This window comes from Canis lupus, chromosome 26 (assembly GCF_048164855.1).
Source record: "Canis lupus baileyi chromosome 26, mCanLup2.hap1, whole genome shotgun sequence".
NCBI lineage: Eukaryota > Metazoa > Chordata > Mammalia > Carnivora > Canidae > Canis > Canis lupus.
Window position 1 is genome coordinate 10,843,853 of NC_132863.1, and position 20,116 is coordinate 10,863,968.

Genomic DNA, 20,116 nt, shown 5'->3' on the forward strand with positions numbered 1-20,116 from the left:
TGGAAGTCAACATAGGGAGCTAGTATTTATATGGTAAGCAACAGGGATTTATGAGTTTTTAAGCAGATGTGTGCCTTGCTGGAAACAGTACTCAGGGAGATTTATTCTGAGTGTAGATGTAAATTAGATTAAAATTAGAGCAATCATGATTAAATCTGTTAGGAGGCTGTTGTAAGAATGCAGGCATGAAATGATGAGGGTCTGATTTATGCTGTGTTTTCCACAGGAAACTGAAAACTCACCCCTCCAGAAATCTCTTTGGCAGAATTTTCTCTCGATCCTCGTAGCTGCAAACTATCACTCTTCTCACTCCTACATCTTCCCAATTGTGTACCCATTTCTGGTGGGCCTGACCTGCTCCCATTATTTTAGTCCCAGGTTTTGCAATTGTCCTTGTTGCTAGGATTGTCTCTCATCCTTGTCTCACCTCTGCCAACCTGGATTCCTTCTGTGGCTCCTCCTATGACTTGTGTTACTTTGCTTTCCAGTCATTCATTACAGTTTAATTCCCAGAGCTTTACTTCTTAAGTGGCTGCCTATTCTGGAATGAGTACATTATCCTTTTCTAGTTCCTAACCTCCTACACTCACCATCTGTCCACTCTAAAGTCCTTGCTGACCCAGCTCAACCCACAGAGAAGACATGAGGACTGAGCATTGAGAAATACACAATCATTAGCAGATATAAAGCCAAAGAAACTCTAAAATAGAGGTTTGAAAGGAAGAAGGATATCCAGGATAGTGTAAAGTCACAGAAGCCAATGTATTGCACAGAATCTCAAAGAAAGATTAGAAAGGAAACAATAGTCACTATTTTTTATACCATTACTACATATAATGGTAAGAGCAGGGGAGGAATGAAGTACCATTTTAAAGAACTAGGACAGGAAAAAATAAAAATAAAAATAAAGAACTAGGACAGGAAAATCAATAAAATAAATCTGTTTAGTTCCATTTGTAAGTGTTGTTTGAACAAACAAGCAAACCTTTTATTTACTTATAACTCCCCAGGCATATTACCTCATAAAGTACAGAGGGGTTTTTTTGTGTGTTTTGGGGAATTTTGTGGTGCACTTTTTTTTTTTCAAGAATCTTAGTGACATTAATCACTGTCCCAGTGATCATTCAAAGGAAGATGAACCATGTCTTAGAAAGAAAGAACCTGTGCCCAGTGGGGAAATGAATGTTAAAGCCAGGAGTTAGTGTATATCAAGCCTTTCATGAGAAAATAGATCTGAAAAGAATGTCATCAAGACAACAAATATTCTGGGATGTTATTTTCTTCTAATCCTTCTCTTAATGCTTTGAGTATATTATATATTATTTATTTTGGCATTATTTATTGGTGTCATGTAGCTTCTGAGAATGGAGAATTCTATCCAAGGAATCCTAGTTGGCTGAAGAAACAGAAAGGTTTTCAATCATCAACTGCTGTATAACAACACAAAACTTTGTGGTATGAAACCGCAATGATTTATTGTTTCTCACAATTTTCTGTGGGTTTACTGGGTTATTTTTCTGCTGGTTTCATCTAAGCTCACACATGAAACTTCATTCAGCCGGTAGTCAGTTTGGACAGCTGGGCCTTTTTCTCTTCCCTCCACTATTACCCCTGGCTTCTTCAGGGCATGGTGGTCACAGGGCATTATTCCAAGACGGTAAAAGAGGCTAAAAGGATTAAGGACTAGCCTTGGAAGTTGAACAATGTCATCTGCCACATTCCTGTTAGTCTAAGCAGGTTACAGGGGCAGCCCATTCAAAAAATGGGGAAAATCGTCTCCATCTCATGATGGAAGGATTAGGCAGTCACACTGTAAAGGTGTATTAACATAGTAGTTGTGATTCATGGGGACCATTGTTACAATCTACCACAGTCTACCCTTAGGCCCCAGTGATTCACATCTGTCCCACATGATTCTCCCCCTTCTAATATTGCCCAAGACCCATCAATCATAGCATCAAGCTCAGAATCTATAATTTCATAATCTGCACCAGGTCAAGAGGTCAGTGAGACTCCTTGAGTATAGTTCTTAGATTCAGACACCTATGAAACAAAAAGACAAGTTATCCTTCATTCCCTCACATACCCAATGGATATTGGAGAAATAGAAAACCACATTATACTAGATACTGCTGTCTAAAAAAGGGGAATGAGAAATGTACAACAATCACTGGTCCCTCCAAGGGTAGGCACTGCTCCTTGATAGGAGCCCTGTTCTGTTCTCTTGGAGTAGATCCCTAATAATTATTTCCCTTGGTTCTTGGTAGCAGCCTCTGGACTCCTGGCTCTGCCCTCTGATATCAGTACTCATATAGAGGGAAGTTTTATAAAACAGTGGGACAAGTCTCTAGCAAGCACCAATGTTCCTTAACTGATATTTAAAAGCCTACTAGAAAGCCTTGTGTGACATACTGTTGGTAGCAAAATCTGTTCCCCAGTAGCCAACCAAAGCTTCATTTTCATAATAAAAACCATTTATGAAAAACCCACAGCAAATATCATTCTCAATGGGAAAAAATTGAGAGCTTGTCCCCTGAGGTCAGGAACACGACAATGATGCCCACTCTCGCCACTATTGTTCAAAGTAGTATTAGGAGTCCTAGCCTCAGCAATCAGAAAACAAAAAGAAATAAAAGGCATTCAGATTGGCAAAGAAGAAGTCAAACTCTCCCTCTTCACAGATGACATGATACTGTATGCAGAAAACCCAAAAGACTCCATCTCGACATTGCTAGAACTCATACAGCAATTCAGCAACATAGCAGGATACAAAATCAAAGCACAGAAATCTGGCATTTCTCTACACTAACAATGAGACTGAAGAAAGAGAAATTAAGGAATCAATCCCTTTTACAACTGCACCCAAAACCATAAGATATCTGGGAATAAACCTAACCAAAGAGGTAAAGGATCTATAACCTAAAAGCTACAGAACACTTCTGAAAGAAATTGAGGAAGACACAAAGAGATGGAAAAACATTCCATGCTCATGGATTGGAAGAATAAATATTGTGAAAATGTCTATGCTACCCAGGGCAATTTACACATTCAATGCAACCCCAGCAAAATACCATGGTCTTTCTTTGCAGAGTTGGAACAAATAATCCTAAGATTTGTATGGAACCAGAAAAGACCTCAAATAGCCAGAGGAATGTTGAAAAAGAAAAGTAACACTGGGGACATCACAATGCCTGACTTCAAGCTGTATTACAAAGCTGTGATCATTAAAACACTGTGGTACTGGCACAAAAAAACACAGATCAATGGAACAGAACAGAGAACCCAGAAATGGACCCTCAACTCTATGGTCTACTAATTTTCGACAAAGCAGAAAAGAATATCCACTGGAAAAAAGACAGTCTCTTCAATAACTGGTGTTGGGAACATTGGAGAGCCACATGCAGAAGAATGAAACTTGACTATTCTCTTACACCATAAGGCTTTTAAACTCTTACCTGACTATTCTCTTACACCATACACAAAGATAAACTCAAAATGGATGAAAGATTTAATGTGAGACAGGAATTCATCAAAATCCTAGAGAACACAGGCAGCAGCCTTTTTGACCTTGGCCACAAGAACTTCTTACAAGACACGTCTCTAAAGGCAAGGGAAACAAAAGCAAGAATGAACTGCTGGGACCTCACCAAGATAAAAAGCTTCTGTGCGGCAAAGGAAACAGCCAACAAAACTAAAAGGCAGCCTACAGAGTGGGAGAAGATATTTGCAAATAACATATCAGATAAAGGGCTAATATCCAAAATCTATAAAGAACTTATCAAACTTGAGATGCCTGGGTGGCTTAGCAGTTGAGCATCTGCCTTCTGTTCAGAACATGATCCCAGGTCCTGGGATTGAGTCCCACATCAGGCTCCATGCAGGAAGCTACTTCTCCCTCTGCCTATGTCTCTACCTCTCTCTGTGTGTCTCTCATGAATAAATAAATAAATAATTTTTATAAAGAACTTATCAAACTCAGTACTCAAAAAACAAACAATGCAGTCAAAAAATAGGCAGAAGACATGAATAGACATTTCTCCAAAGAAGACCTACACATGGCCAACAGGCATATGAAAAAATGCTCTACATCACTTGTCATCAGGGAAATACAAATAAAACCACAATGAGATACCACCTTTCACTGGTGAGAATGACTAAAATAAATATGACAAGAAACAACAAATGTTGGTGGGGATGTGGAGAAAGGTGAACCCTCTTGCACTGTTGGTGGGAATGCAAGGTGGTACAGCCACTCTGGAAAACAGTGTGGAGGTTCCCAAGAAGTTAAAAATAGAGCTACCCTATGATGCAGCAATTGCAGTACTGGGTATTTACCTCAAAGATACTGTGTAGTGAAGCACCAGGACACCTGCACCCCAATGTTCATAGCAGCAGTGACCACAATAGCCAAACTGTGGAAGGAGCCACAATGTCCTTCGACAGATGAATGGATAAAGAAGATGTGGTATGTATATACAACAGAATATTACTCAGCCATCAGAAAGAATGAATAGCTACCATTTACATTGACGTGCATGGAACTGGAAGGTATTACACTGAGTGAAATAAGTCAGTCGGAGAAAAACAATCATCATATGGTTTCACTCATATGTGGAATATAAGAAATAGTGAAAGAGACCATAAAGAAGACCATTTTCCCTAATGGGGAAAAATTAGAGAAGAAGACAAACCACGAGAGACTCCTAACTCTGGGAAACAGAGGGTTGCTAAAGGAGAGGTGGATGGCAGGATGGGGTAATTGGGTGACAGGCATTAAGGTGGGCACATGATGTGATGAGCACTGGGTGTTATATGTTGGCAAATTGAATTTAAATTAAAAACAAACTTTTTTAAAAGTTCATTTTCTTTAGGTAAAAACCTAAAAAGCCTGAGGTTTAGAAAAGAAAAGTATTTTTGTTATTGTGTATCTTCTTCTGGAAGTAATGACCTTTATGTTCTTTTTATGTTTTAAGCTATTAAATAGTTTGTTCCTTCAGTTAGATTCTTACACCTCCTCCCATTTCACTAATTCTTTTCTACATTTTTATCTACACTTATCCTACCTTTGATAATTGCTTTTAGCCCTGTAATTTTCATGTTAATATATGGCCACTGACAGCTTGATTTTCTGGTCCAGTGTATAATATAGACGTTATTCCACTTAATATCCATAATTTTCTCCTCTTGCTCTAATACACATGACACTTTGTACTTCTTGTTCTGTGTCTGTATTTTACGTGCATACTAACTCTAATTTTATTCTGTGTACTTTGGGGAGTATAACAATAGGAATATATCAAATCACATTGCTTTTTCCAGTTTACTTTTTCTAGTTGTGATAATGGAGATTAAAAATTGCTAGACATTTACTGTAGCTATAATATTAGTCATGTTGTCTGATTTCTAATTCACAAATATAATTAGGCTAAGTAATTTGTTTTGAAGAAAATGCCTTAATTGAGATAGAAGTCATATAATAGACAGTATTAATAAATTCTGATAACATATTAAGTCTCTAATAATGCTTTTTCACCATGATCCTTTTTAAATATTAATTTACATACCTTATCATCTTTTTTTTTTTTTAATTTTTATTTATTTATGATAGTTACATACCTTATCATCTTGAAGGCATCTTAAATCCTTTAAGGAAGTAGACCTTCTTTATAATAATCATAACCATAATTATATGTACAGCTAACATTTATTAAACACTATATATTAAGTACTAAATACTTTACATAGGTTATCTTATTGGAAGGGCACCTGGGTGGCTCAGTTGGTTAAGCCTCTGCCTTCAGCTTAGGTCATGATCCCAGGGTCCTGGGATCTGTACTCTCTCTTTCTCTGTTGAATAAATAAATAAGTAAATCCTTTAAAAAAAAAAAAAAAACTTTAAAAAAAAGATTATCTTATGGATTACTATAACAAATTAATGAAACAGATACAAAATCAAGATTAGCATTCAGGCTTGGTTAACTCAAAGGCCACATGGTGGACCACTACCCTATATTGACTGATAATGAGTATCCATGGCCTTAAAATGATCACTTGGCAAACTTAGGACAAAGGAAGTTGCATTTATAATAATGTTCTTATTCTGGCATAATTTGTTTTACATCCTGAGCCTGAAAAGAAATCCTAATGTATATAATTTGATGAAATATGTATAATCTTTAAAATTTTTCATATGCTTTGTATTAATGCATTTGTCACCATGATGTTGTTGAATATTTATTTAGATTTTGTCAATTGCTTCTCTAGTTTGACAGAAGACTAAATATAAACAATCTAGAAGCAGTTTCTGTAAGGTCTGGCTTACAAAGTAAACAGAACAGACCTTCTATAATTGTGAGTCCAAATACTAAAGTTGATCAGTGAGAGAAAGAATAAAACATATCAAACTAATAAATACAATATCAGAGATAATATGAGAATATTCATAACCTGCTCTTAAAAGTATAAGCTCACAACTTTTACAAATATAAAATTTTAATTATCCATATTTGTCTTCACTCAAATTCTTCAATCTATAAAAGGAACATATTTCATGTATGCATGTTTTACTTCAGGAAATATGTAGGGTCATTTTTACAGTGCATAAAATAATTTTTTTAGTAATTGAAAATTATCAGTCCTACTAATGTAATAGACATGCCATGATGTGACACCTTGTTTTCAAAGTTTTCAAAGACTTATTTTTCTGAATATGTAAGTTCAGAAACTTCAAGCCTATGTAAAAATGAAATATATATGTATTCTATATGGTATATATATGCTCTTCTTTACAAAAATATTTGTTAAAAAATGCTTGTGAATAGTAGTTTCTCAAATTTCAAAGCCTGATGTAATTGTACTAGTCTACATTTCTCAGATATTTATATGTTTCAACTATACTAATTTTTAGTGTCTCTCTGACATAAGAATCCAGTTATAAATATATAAAAGATTATATTCCCTCTTCTATGTTTTAATATTCTTAAAGACATGATATTTATTTACATGGATACTTTTTTTTTAAGATTTTATTTATTTATTCATACAGACACAGCTAGAGAGAGAGAGAGGCAGAGAGACACAGGCAGAGGGAGGAGCAGGCTCCATGCAGGGAGCCCGATGTGGGACTCGATCCGGGGTCTCCAGGATCACACCCTGAGCTGCAGGCGGCACTAAACCGCTGCGCCACCAGGGCTGCCCACATGGATACATTTTAATTAAGTTGTAGCTCAGAAAGTTTTCTGCTATTGTAATTAGTCTATTATTTGTAGAACTCTTTCATATTAACTCAATTTCAGGATGCTTGATTAAAGTATTTAGATTGTCTTTGGTGTCAAGTTACATCTTTCAAAATTATCTGTGAAGGAATTATTTAATACCACATAAATGGTAATTTAAATTTAAATTATTTTTCACTATTATTCTTAGAGTTCTAAAAGTTATCTAGAAAGTTTTTTATTAAGAAATGATTTACTGAAATGTTAAAAGAAAAATACCTTCAACCTTATAAACATCTTTTATATTGCAGATATCGAAGCAGAAAAGCATAATAGAAAGCAAAAGGAAAGAAATGTCACCACACAGGTAAATATTCTGCTAAACAACCATTGTATTTCTCCAGTACAAAATTGAGACTATCGGCGCTATACGTAGTATTTATTCATAATGCTTAAAATTTCTTTCTTTTTTTTTTTTTTTTCTTTATTTATTTATGATAGTCACACAGAGAGAGAGAGAGGCAGAGACACAGGCAGAGGGAGAAGCAGGCTCCATGCACCGGGAGCCCGACGTGGGATTCAATCCTGGGTCTCCAGGATCGCACCCTGGGCCAAAGGCAGGCGCCAAACCGCCGCGCCACCCAGGGATCCCTAAAATTTCTTAACCAAGTAATTACTGCCTGTTGTTTCTGAGTTTTGTTTTTTCTTTATTGTAAATATTTTTTTTGTTCTTTCATTCAACAAATATTTATTTACTCATTCCACTGTAAGAAGATAAGACTGTTATTCCTAAGCTTTCTCATAAACCACAACCTGTTTGGGGTTCTAAATATTAAGGCAAAGAGGACAGAGACCAGTCTGGCTTATAGTCACAGATGCTTATTAAATATTATTGACTTGATGATTTCTTCTGATAACTTGGAAGTAGGGGATTCAACATTTTCAGTCTATTCTCACTAGCCACCAGCATAATCCTATAAATGTAACTCATTTCAAGTCACTTCTTTACTTTAAACCCTTTCATGGCATCCCATCTCACACAGAGTAAAAACTGGTGTCTTACCTATTAGCCTCTGTGGTCTGGCCTCAGTATTTTTTCTCTGACATCATCTTTTACTACTTTCTCTTTTACACCGTTCAGGACACACTGGGCTCTGTGCTATTCCTCAGAAACCCCAGACATGCATGACACTTTTCTACTCTTCCTGCCTGAAGCATCCTTGAACCCAGATAATCATGTACCTCCCTGCCCTCACCTTCTTCAGATCTTTGCTCAAATGTCATCTTTTTGGAGGTCCTTCCCTGACCATTCCCTAATTAAAGAAGTAAACTTTGAAAAAATGTTTATATAAATTAAGAATTCCTCTCTACATTACAACATTTTTTAAACTCCTCCAAATTTTCCTGTTCCACATTACCATAACTAAAACATCCCATAATCAGCAGTTGGATTATTATATGCAGAAATAAAAATGACCTTGGGATAACCTCACAGTTTATCCTTAGGCAAGTGGAAGATAAAAAGACACCAGCTCCATCAGGTCATCTGGCTTTCTCTTGTGGGCTCTTGATATCTTGTGATATGCAGTGCCTGCCCAATAACATATGAAAGCACCCTTTCTTTTTAAAGATTTTATTTATTTATTCATGAGAGATACACATAGAGAGGGAGAGAGAGAGGCAGAGACGTAGGCAGAGGGAGAAGCAGGCTCCCTGCAAGGAGCCCAATGCAGTACTCAATCCCAAAACCCCAGGATCACTCCCTGAGCTAAAGGCAGACACTCAACTGCTGAGCTACCCAGGCATCCCTGAAAGCACCTTTTGTAACCAAAGAGCTCAATCAAAGATCAAGGACCTTGATCAGGCTCAGAGATGTCCTCCCTGATGCCCAGCATTATTATATGAGGCCCAAATACAAAATACAGAAAGGACCCCAGCTCTACCCATGTAAAGCAATGCAAAAAAAGATATAAACTATACTAAAAGAACTCAGAATATTGAAAAAAACCAAAGCACTATCTTCATGCCAAAGATGAGAAAACATGCTAGGGTAGACTGTGTATCTCACCAACTTTCAATGGAGTATCCAGTTGTTGTTGTTTTCTGTTTTGTTTGGTTTTTTAGAGATTTTATTTACTTATTCATGAGAGACACAGAGACAGAGAGAGGAACAGACATAGGCAGAGAGAGACGCAGGCTCCATGCAGGGAGCCTGACATGGGACTTGATCCCAGGCCTCCAGGATCACACCCTAGGCTGAAGGCAGTTCTAAACTGCTGAGCCACCTGGGCTGCCTGAGTAGCCAGTTTTTTAAGCTTCCTTAGTACCAACCTCATAGAGCACAGTCAGCAGAATTGAAAATACCAAGGACTCTATACTGAGTAAAGTAATCTCTGTTCACTAAATTTGCCATGTTGTTTCATGACTTCTTTGCAATAAATAAGATACTGTCTGGCTTAAAACACCCTTCTCCATCTCTAACCCCTTCTCCATCTCTAACCCCATTGCAGACCTGGTAGATTCTGATTATCTTTCATAATAATTATTATTTACATTATAATTTGTTTAAACCCACCTAAGTATAGCTGCTTTCCCCTAGTTTTCTCTTTCTAGCTTTACAACTCCAGGGTTCACAAAAGAGTATCACCTACTCCTCCATTCCTCCTAGCACACACTTTCTAAAAAAACATACATACTTAAAAAAATATTTAACATTTCTGTGTAGGATGTCAACTGGTTACTTAAGTGGTTAGTTATTAAGCACAATTTACAAATTAGAATAACTAAGCCCATTCAGATTTAAAAGATCTTTGTAGTACAAATTTCATTCATTCAACACAATACCCACCACATACCACATACAGTTACTGGAATTTGGAATTTCCAAAAGGTCCTAATTTTTTTTTAGCTTTGTGAAATCAATATTTATATTGCTTAAATTTGATTTTGTGAGCTTCTGAAGGGTAAGAAAGTATCTCTGTTGTTGTTACATAAATTAAGGCTTTTGTTATAGGCTAGCCATGTGTCAAATGGTGGAGCTTCTACTGTTCTTTCCATTCCTTCAGTGGCCTGATGGCAGACTTTACTGTGATGGCAGAAGTGGTGGTATAGGTCCAGGTACCACCAGCTACCATTTTCCTGTAGGAACCACAGTGCTAAATTGCCACAGCTCATCTCTTCATCTTGGTTTTGCTGCAGAAGGAGCAAATGTACTTGGTGTGTTGGCTTATTTCAATTTTCTTCACCATTTTCCTGAGGAAGGCCACTATAATAGGTCTCATATTTACCAATGATTTCAACATTCTTGGTACATGTAGCCACGTCACAGAAAACTAGCTCCAATCCCAGAGAAGCAAAAAAGTATCATTTAATCTTTTCAAATGCAATGCTTTGCATGCAATATGTACAATAAGAGTTTACAGATTTACTGAAATATGCTACTACTGTCTCCCCAAGACTTTGGTTGTAAAATGGGTGGTTTCTCCATCCACTGCACCCTTACTTTCTTTCTAATCACCTATCCTGGGGTCATACTTCTCCAAGTATTACCTTTACCTTCATTGTAACTGAAACTGAAATTTAGTTTTCTCCTGAGAACTTCCCCTACAGCCCTCCCAAATATTTTCTCCCACAACACAATTATATTGGTCATAGTTGGGGTGGTGAGTATCTTTGCCTTTCCTTATTGCTACACTTTCATTGGGAGAATAATAGGAGATGAGGACAGAGAAGTACCTTGTAGTCTTTCTCTCTATTTCTTGGAGCTGTCAGTATCCATGAATTCTTGCCTCTCAATCCCATTATTTAGATTTTTTTGCTCCAATAACTGCATCTTCTGTCTACTCCCATGGTCATAATCTGGACTATGTCTTTTCAAAATTAAAAGCTTAAGCTTCCAAGTCTCTGAAGACCACCTGGTGCTTTCTAAGTTATTCCCATTAATGCTTCAGTCCCACCAGGACCTCAAATCCATGTGTCTCTTTCACTGTTTATCATTCCATTCACATCCTCATTCCTTCTTACTTAGCTTAGACTTGATGGCTTATGCTACAGGAACACAGTACCTTTTTCAAAACCTTGGGAATAAATGTGTTTCAGAACTCAGGGTTTTTTGTTTGTTTGTTTGTTTAATTGTGGCAAATATACATAAAATTTACCCTCATGACTATTTGTAAGTGTATAGTTCAATTACTGTTAGTATATCCACATTATTGTATAACCGATCTCCAAAACTCTTTGACCTTGCAAAACTGAAACTCTATACCTACAAAACAACTCTCTGCTTCTCCTCTCCTCCCAGCCCCTGGCAACCACCATTATAGTTTCTGTCCCTATGATTTGATTAATCTAGATATCTCATATAAGTAGAATCATGCAATATTCGTCTTTTTGTGACTGGCTTATTTCATTTAGCATAATGTCCTAAAGGTTCATCCTCACGTAGCATGTGTCTTAATTTTCTTCCTTTTCAAGGCTGAATATTTTCCATTGTATGTATATTTTGTTTTATACATTTTGTTTATACATTTATCCTTTGGTGAACACTGGGTTGCTTACAACTTTTGGCTATTGTGAATAATGCTGCTATGAACATGGGTATACAACTATCTTGATATCCTGCTTTCAATTCTTCTGGGTATATGTGCATGAGGGTTCTACTTTCTCCACACTGTGACCAACACTTGTAATTTTCTATGTTGCTGGGTTGTTGGGTTTCTTATAGTAACCATCCTAGTAGGTGTGAGGTGGTATCTCATTGTAGTTTTGATTTGCATTTTCCTAATGATTAGTGATGTTGAGCATCTTTTCATGTGCTTATTGGTCATTTATATCTTCTTTAGGGAAATGTCTATTCAAGCCCTCTGCCCATTTTTTTAATCTTTATTTTTTTAGGGAGAGAAGGAGGAAGCACGTGCATTTGCATGAGCAAGGATAAGAAAGGGCAGAAGTAGAAGGAGAAAGAGAATCTTAAGTAGGCTCCATGCCCAGCACAGTGGCCATCACAGGCCTCGATCTCACAACCCTGAAATCATGACATGAGCCAAAATCAAGAGCTGATGCTTAACCAACCGAGCCACCTAGACACCCCTTTGAATAGAATTATTTGGCTTTTTATTGTTGAATTGTAAGAATTTTTTATGTATTCTAGACATTAATCACTTATCAGATATATAATTTACCAATATTTTCTCCCTCCCATGTGTTGCCTTTCACACTCTTGATAGTGCCCTTTGATACACAGAAACTTTCAATTTTGATGTGGTCCAGTTTATCTCTTTTTACTTTTTTTTGCCTATACTTATGGTATCATATCCAAGAACTCATCATCAAATCCAATATCATAAAACTTTTCTCTGTGTTCTCTTCTAGGAGTTTTTATACTTTCAGGTCCTACATTTAGGTCTTTAATCCATTTTGAGTTAACTGCTATATAGTATACTTAATTCTTTTGTATGTGGATATCCAATTTTCCCAGCCAAATCTACTGAAAAAACTGTACTTCCCCCGCCCCCAATGAATGGTCTTTGCACTTTGTTGAAGACTATTTGACCATATATGAGCAGGTTTACTGCCTAGCTCTCTGTTCTATTTCATGTCTGTCTTTATGCCATTACTACACTATCATGAGTACTATAGCCTTGTAAAAAAAATTTGACATTAAGAAATGTGAGACCTACAATGTTGGTTTTATCTTTTTTTAAAAAACACTTTTTAAATTGTTTATTTATTTATTCATGAGAGATACAGAGAGAGAGGCAAAGACATAGCCAAAGGGAGAAGCAGGCTTCCTTCAGGGAGCCCAGTGTGGGACTCGATCCTGGCACGGCCTGAGCCAAAGGCAGATGCTCAAATGCTGAGCCACCCAGGTGTCCCTGGTTTTATCTCTGAAGATTGTTTTGGCTAGTCAGAGTCCCTCAGATTCCAAATGAATTTAGGAAGAATTTTCCTATTTCTGAAAAAAAAAATGCCGCTGGGATTTTGATAGAGATTGCATTGAATCTGTAATCACTTCAGGCACTATTAACATTTTAACAATATTAAATATTCCACTTTGTGAACATGTGATGTCTTTCTATTAACCTTCTTTAATTTCTCTTAACAAAGTTATGTAGTTTTCAATATTTGTCTTTTGCCTCCATGATAAGTTTATTTCTACGTACTTTATTTTTTGATGCTGTTTTGAATGGAATTGCTTCCTTAATTTTATTTTAGGATTGTTCATTGTTAGTGTATAGAAATGCAACTGACTTTTTTTTTTTAAGATTTTATTTATTTATTCATGAGAGACACACAGAAAGAGAGAGGCAGAGACACAGGCAGAGGGAGAAGCAGGCTCCATGTAGGGATCCTGACGTGGGACTCGATCCCGGGTCTCCAGGATCACGCCCTGGGCTGCAGGTGGCGCTAAACCGCTGCGCCACCAGGGCTGCCCCGCAACTGACTTTTGTGTGTTGATATTGTATCTTCCAATTTTGCTAAATTTTTTGTGTGGAATCTTTAGAGCTATCTACATATGAGATCATGTCATCTGTAAGCAGAGATAATTTTACTTCTCCTTTCCAATTTAGATGTCTTTTATTTCTTTTTCTTGCCTAATTGCTCTTGCTAGGACTTCTAGTATTATAGCAGTGGTAGAGTGGTATCTTTGCCTTGTTGCTAATATTAGAGGCAAAGCTTTCAGTCTTTCACTATTGAGAATTTTTTGTGGTTAGCTGAGGGTTTTTTATATACAGTTTTTGTTATGTTGAAGTAGTTTCTGACTATTCCTAGTTTGTGAGTGATTTGGTCATGAAAGGGTGTTGAATTTTGTCAAAAGCTTTTTCTACATTAATTGAGATGATCATGTGGGTTTTTTTCCCCTTCAGTCTGTTAGTGCAGTTATTACATTGATCCATTTTTTATGTTGAAACATCTTTGCATTCCTGGAATATATCCTACTTTGTCATACTGTATAATCCTTTGATGTACTGTTAAATTCTCTTTGCTAGTATTTTGTCAAAGATTTTTACATCAATTTCATCAGGAGTATTGGTCTGTAGTCTTCTTGTAGTGTCCTTGTCTTGCTTTGGTATCAAGCAAGACTGGCCTCAGAGAATGAGTTGGGAAATATCTTCTCTTCAATTTATTGCAAGAGTTTGAGGCAGAATTTAGGGTTGTTTTTTTAACTGTGGAAATATACTACTATACACACAGACATATAGGACACCTTCTATAATATATATACACAGACCTACATACCATATATTATAGGATATCTCCAGCTGAGACTGAGGAAATACGTTGTTTCAAACATATTATTATTTATGCAGTAAAACATATGAATATTTATATCAAATGGAGTAAGTAAAGAACATAAATAACTTCACATCAAGCCAGACAGGTTTTTTCTACCAACTGATTTTGAGCACCAAACTATTGAAAAACCTTTAGGTTTTCAGATTTTTTGGATTTAAGAATTGCAGATAAGGGTTTGAGGGTCATGCAAAATTGCTGCTTCATATAGACTTTCCATTTAGTTACTCCTCTTGCACTCCATCCAATTTAGTTGTAAAACCTCAACCCTGAGTGAATACTGTTCTCCACCATTCAGTCCCTGCACCTGAGTAGCTGAAATGTGGCTACAAATAAATACATCCAGTTTCACTTTGATTTCATGATCACAAGCCTCAAATAGGCCTTCAGTGTTTATCTTCCCCTTTTACTTTCTACCTTACCATTTTCCTACCTGTCAAAAATCATACTGGGATAGCTGTTGACTGTTGTTATTTGGTGACTTTAGAAGGCAGACATGCAAATACGCAATAAAATAATTAGCATTGTCTTTCTCAAGAAAAAGAAATGTTTTCACTGATGAATGAATGATTTCTTCTCTATAAGAGATACCGATTCTTTTAAATTAGGGGTGATTATTGCCATATTTGCTATTTTTATTTTAATCTTTTGAATTTAAAAAAGATTAGGCACATTAGGAAAAAATATTCTAAGATTGTTTTGTATTCTTAACTGAAAGTACTTTAGGAAAAATGAAAAACTGTAAGATGTCACTAAAAACACCTTTGCTTTAATTTAAGCATCTCATAAATAGCATCTTACTTTAAAGAAGAAAAATTACTAAAACAGTGAGATGTGCGAGTTCAAAAGTAACAGTCACTTTTTTCCAAAAGTGTGTGTGTGTGTGTGTATATATATATATATTCTTATATATACATTTATATATAAGAATATATATACATTTACATTATATATATACATTATACATTTATAAATGTGTGTATATATATATATATATACACACACACACACACACTTACTTAAGACAACCTAGAAAGCTTGAATAATCTGATATACCTTAAATGGTCGACAAAAAATCCAAACATCAGTGTGAATCTTTGCTATATGTGTAAATATTTTCACTATCTGATGAGTGATATATATTTTTGTACTATTTTATTTAAGTATTTTAATTCCACTTTAATTTAGCTGACTACATTCTTCACTATGACCTAGAACAGAGGTTCCCAAACTTTAACATGTATCAGAATCACATGAAAGACTTGTTGAAACACGTATTACTGGGCTTCAACTCAGAGTTTCTGATTCTGTTGAGCTTCAGTGGGGCTGAGAATTTACATTTCTAACTCATTCCCACATGATGCTGGTGCTGCCATTTTCTAGGAACCATACTCTGAGATCCAATGACCTAGAGAAACCTGGAAAGAAAACTCTTTTATTTTTTTTCACTTCCTCCTGGCTTTCTCCATAACTTGGCTTTTCACCAATAATATCTGCAGCACTAATGTTCAGACTCTTTGGAAATATAGTGACCCAAACATAGGATATGAAATCCAGGGCAGCCCTGGTGGCGCAGCAGTTTGGCGCCGCCTGCAGCCTGGGTGTGATGCTGGAGACCTGGGATCAAGTCCCACATCGGGCTCCCTGCATGGAGCCTACTTCTCCCTCTGCCTGTGTCTCTGCCTCTCTCTCTGTGTGTCTATGAATGAATAAATAAAATCTTTAAAAAAAAATGAAATCCAAATCTATACATAATAGAGAAAGTGGACATTCAGTTCCTCCCTCTTGTCAAACCAAAGATAGCCTGTGTTGCTCTATCTTAGAACTTCATTCGTTCACCCAGACAAGGACCACTAATGAGGAGGTGCTGAGCTAGTCTCAGTTTGCCATTTCTATTGTCCTTACTGATGCTTTCTATGAGCTCTTACCCTCCGTATGCTTTTTCCAGAAAAATTTTTCAGCAGAATTTAGCATACTACACAGTGCCAAGAAACAGTGACTCTTTGGGGACATGTGAGCCAAGAAAGAAAAAGGGACAGAGATAGTTAAGGAAAGCAAGAAAGCCTTTGTTGAGCCCAAGGGAAAGGAAGTAAGTCACTGATAGGCAAAGAATCCTTACGGCACCAGTCCTTTCATTTCTCACCTATCTCGTTTTGCAAGGAATGATACTCACTTCTCATTCCATAGCAAACATGGCTCACGCTTACTCCCCTTAGACAAAAAACCCAAACATTTTGTTTTTCATATATAGTCACACAGTTTGGAGACATTATCACTTATACAATTGTGTCTGAGTGTGGTGAGACTGATTCCCTCCTCCAAAATTCACCCCTGTTCTCCATTCTTCTTCATACATTTAAATGGAATCTCCATCCACTCAACTGATCTCATCAGGACAAAAAGTTATCTGTCCTTGACTCTGTCCTCTTATCCCTAAATCCAGCCCATATCTAATCTCAAACTGCACTATCTCCAAAACATATCCTAAATTTGCCCAAGAAATTTATCTCTGTTGCTCTTGCACTTCTAATCTCAACATCCCTCACCTGGTTGACTGCAGTAGTCTCTGAACCATTCTTCTTGCTCCCACTCTTAATCCTGTGCAATCTGCTCCTCACATGTCAGCCAGAATGTTCTTTCTTTCTAAAATATAAATCAGAGTATGTCGCCTAAAACCCTCTGATGTCTTCCTCTTATCTTTTGAATAAAAGATTAACTGCTTACCATATCCCTATGTGATAGGATCCCCTACTTCTCACTCTGTCTTTCTCTTTTATAGTTCTTCCCTTAATTTAGACTCATTCAGCTACTTGGGCCTCATTTCTAGACCATACAAGTTTGTTCCCACTTTAGAGCATTGATGCTCACTGTTCCCTCTGCATGAAATGCTCTGCCACCTACCTATGCATTCTGTTTTCTTGTCATTAAATTCTTAGCTCTGAAGTTACCTCTTCAGTGAGACTTTTCTTGGGCATCCAATCTAAATTAGCTATGCACCAATCCCTCTTCATCCTGCATTTCACTCTTTACTTCTCCTTGTTTTAATCTCTTCATAGCATGTATTGACACCTGATACTGACTGGTTCATTTATTTGTTTACTGGTTATTGTCTTCTCACAGACAAATGGAAACTCCATAAGATCAGACAGATTGCTCTATCTAATTTGCCACTCTACCTTCAATTCCTAGTGAATGCCCACCATAAATGTATTGAATGAATGAATCACTGATTCGTATAGCTCTTAAAAAACAAAGTTGGTTCATTGCTTGGTTATTTCATACCTGGTGCCACCCAAAAACTATTTGAGGAAGCTATTAATGTTCCAATAACACTAGTGATGTTGCTGTTATTGAAAATTTGGGGCCTTGAGTTTAAGAAGTTCTTTATAGATCTTGGAAACTAGCCCTTTATCTGATACGTCATTTGCAAATATCTTCTCCCATTCTGTAGGTTGTCTTTTAGTTTTGTTGACTGTATCCTTTGCTGTGCAAAAGCTTCTTATCTTGATGAAGTCCCAATAGTTCATTTTTGCTTTTGTTTCTTTTGCCTTCGTGGATGTATCTTGCAAGAAGTTACTGTGGCCAAGTTCAAAAAGGGTGTTGCCTGTGTTCTCCTCTAGGATTTTGATGGACTCTTGTCTCACATTTAGATCTTTCATCCATTTTGAGTTTATCTTTGTGTATGGTGAAAGAGTGGTCTAGTTTCATTCTCCTGCATGTAGATGTCCAATTTTCCCAGCACCATTTATTGAAGAGACTGTCTTTCTTCCAATGGATAGTCTTTCCTCCTTTATCGAATATTAGTTGGCCATAAAGTTCAGGGTCCACTTCTGGGTTCTCTATTCTGTTCCACTGATCTATGTGTCTGTTTTTGTGCCAGTACCACACTGTCTTGATGACCACAGCTTTGTAGTACAACCTGAAATCAGGCATTGTTATGCCCCCAGCTATGGTTTTCTTTTTTAAAATTCCCCTGGCTATTCGGGGTCTTTTCTGATTCCACACAAATCTTAAAATAATTTGTTCTAACTCTCTGAAGAAAGTCCATGGTATTTTGATAGGGATTGCATTAAACGTGTAAATTGCCCTGGGTAACATTGACATTTTCACAATATTAATTCTGCCAATCCATGAGCATGGAATATTTTTCCATCTCTTTGTGTCTTCCTCAATTTCTTTCAGAAGTGTTCTATAGTTTTTAGGGTATAGATCTTTCCCTCTTTGGTGAGGTTTATTCCTAGGTATCTTATGCTTTTGGGTGCAAAGAGAAATCTCACAGAGGAAGACATAGACATGGCCAACATGCACATGAGAAAATGCTCTGCATCACTTGCCATCAGGGAAATACAAATCAAAACCACAATGAGATACCACCTCACACCAGTGAGAATGGGGAAAATTAACAAGGCAGGAAACCACAAATGTTGGAGAGGATGCAGAGAAAAGGGAACCCTCTTACACTGTTGGTGGGAATGTGAACTGGTGCAGCCACTCTGGAAAACTGTGTGGAGGTTCCTCAAAGAGTTAAAAATAGACCTGCCCTACGACCCAGCAATTGCACTGTTGGGGATTTACCCCAAAGATACAGATGCAATGAAACGCAGGGACACCTGCACCCCGATGTTTATAGCAGCAATGTCCACGATAGCCAAACTGTGGAAGGAGCCTCGGTGTCCATCGAAAGATGAATGGATAAAGAAGATGTGGTTTATGTATACAATGGAATATTACTCAGCTATTAGAAATGGCAAATACCCACCATTTGCTTCAACGTGGATGGTACTGGAGGGTATGTATTATGCAGAGTGAAGTAAGTCAATCGGAGAAGGACAAACATTATATGTTCTCATTCATTTGGCGAATATAAATATATAAATGTTTATATAAGGGAAGGGAGAAGAAATGTGTGGGAAATATCAGAAAGGGAGACAGAACGTAAAGACTGCTAACTCTGGGAAACGAACTAGGGGTGGTAGAAGGGGAGGAGGGCGGGGGTGGGAGTGAATGGGTGACGGGCACTGGGTGTTGTTCTGTATGTTGGTAAATTGAACACCAATAAAAAAAAATCTTTGGTAATCTGAAACTTTACAGTTTTGCCAGATTAAACAATAAATTAGACTGAATTCAAAAAAAAAAAAAGAAAGAAAAGGTATTTAGATATCCTGCTTAGGAGATCAAACTATATTTCAAAAAACAAAAAACAAAAAACAAAAAAAAACAAATAATGTTTGCTGATTTCCTAGGCTGAAGACATCCTAGTTCACTGATGAACAGAGAAAACCAAAGTACCTAGGTCCTACTAGTTTAGAATCTGAAATAGAAAAACAGTAACATCTATTTTCACAGAGTACATATATAGTCAATGTAATAATAATAGCTAATATTTATGGAGTGTTTGCTATATACAAGGCTTTTCACATGTATTAACTTATATGATCCTCATAACAATCCAATGATGTAGGCAATATTTTTACTCCCATTCTGCATTTACATTTACTATTTATGTTTATTGTAAACTGAGTCACAGAGGGGTTAATTAATCTGCCCCAGTTAGACAGTTTAGTGGTGAACAGAAAATACAAAGAAGGAAATGTAAATGAAAAATTTTA

The 20,116-nt window shown here is 36.7% G+C and overlaps 1 protein-coding gene across 18 annotated transcripts in view; it reads left to right on the top strand.

The window, feature by feature from the left end:
* Positions 1-20,116, top strand: part of SEL1L2 (SEL1L2 adaptor subunit of SYVN1 ubiquitin ligase) — a 138,344-nt gene that overhangs the window by 21,128 nt on the left and 97,100 nt on the right. For 14 of the 18 annotated variants that reach the window (XR_012018208.1, XR_012018207.1, XR_012018206.1 and 11 more), the window contains 2 exons: positions 7,526-7,581; positions 7,716-7,883. Coding sequence is in view for 14 of the 18 variants with exons in the window: in XM_072800024.1 (XP_072656125.1) it covers positions 7,526-7,581; positions 7,716-7,883 (224 nt within the window). In the remaining 4 variants the exon portion in view is untranslated. Of the gene's footprint in view, positions 1-7,523; positions 7,582-7,715; positions 7,884-20,116 lie in introns of all 18 variants that reach the window. The other 4 variants (XM_072800030.1, XM_072800029.1, XM_072800026.1 and 1 more) reach the window with 3 other exon arrangements.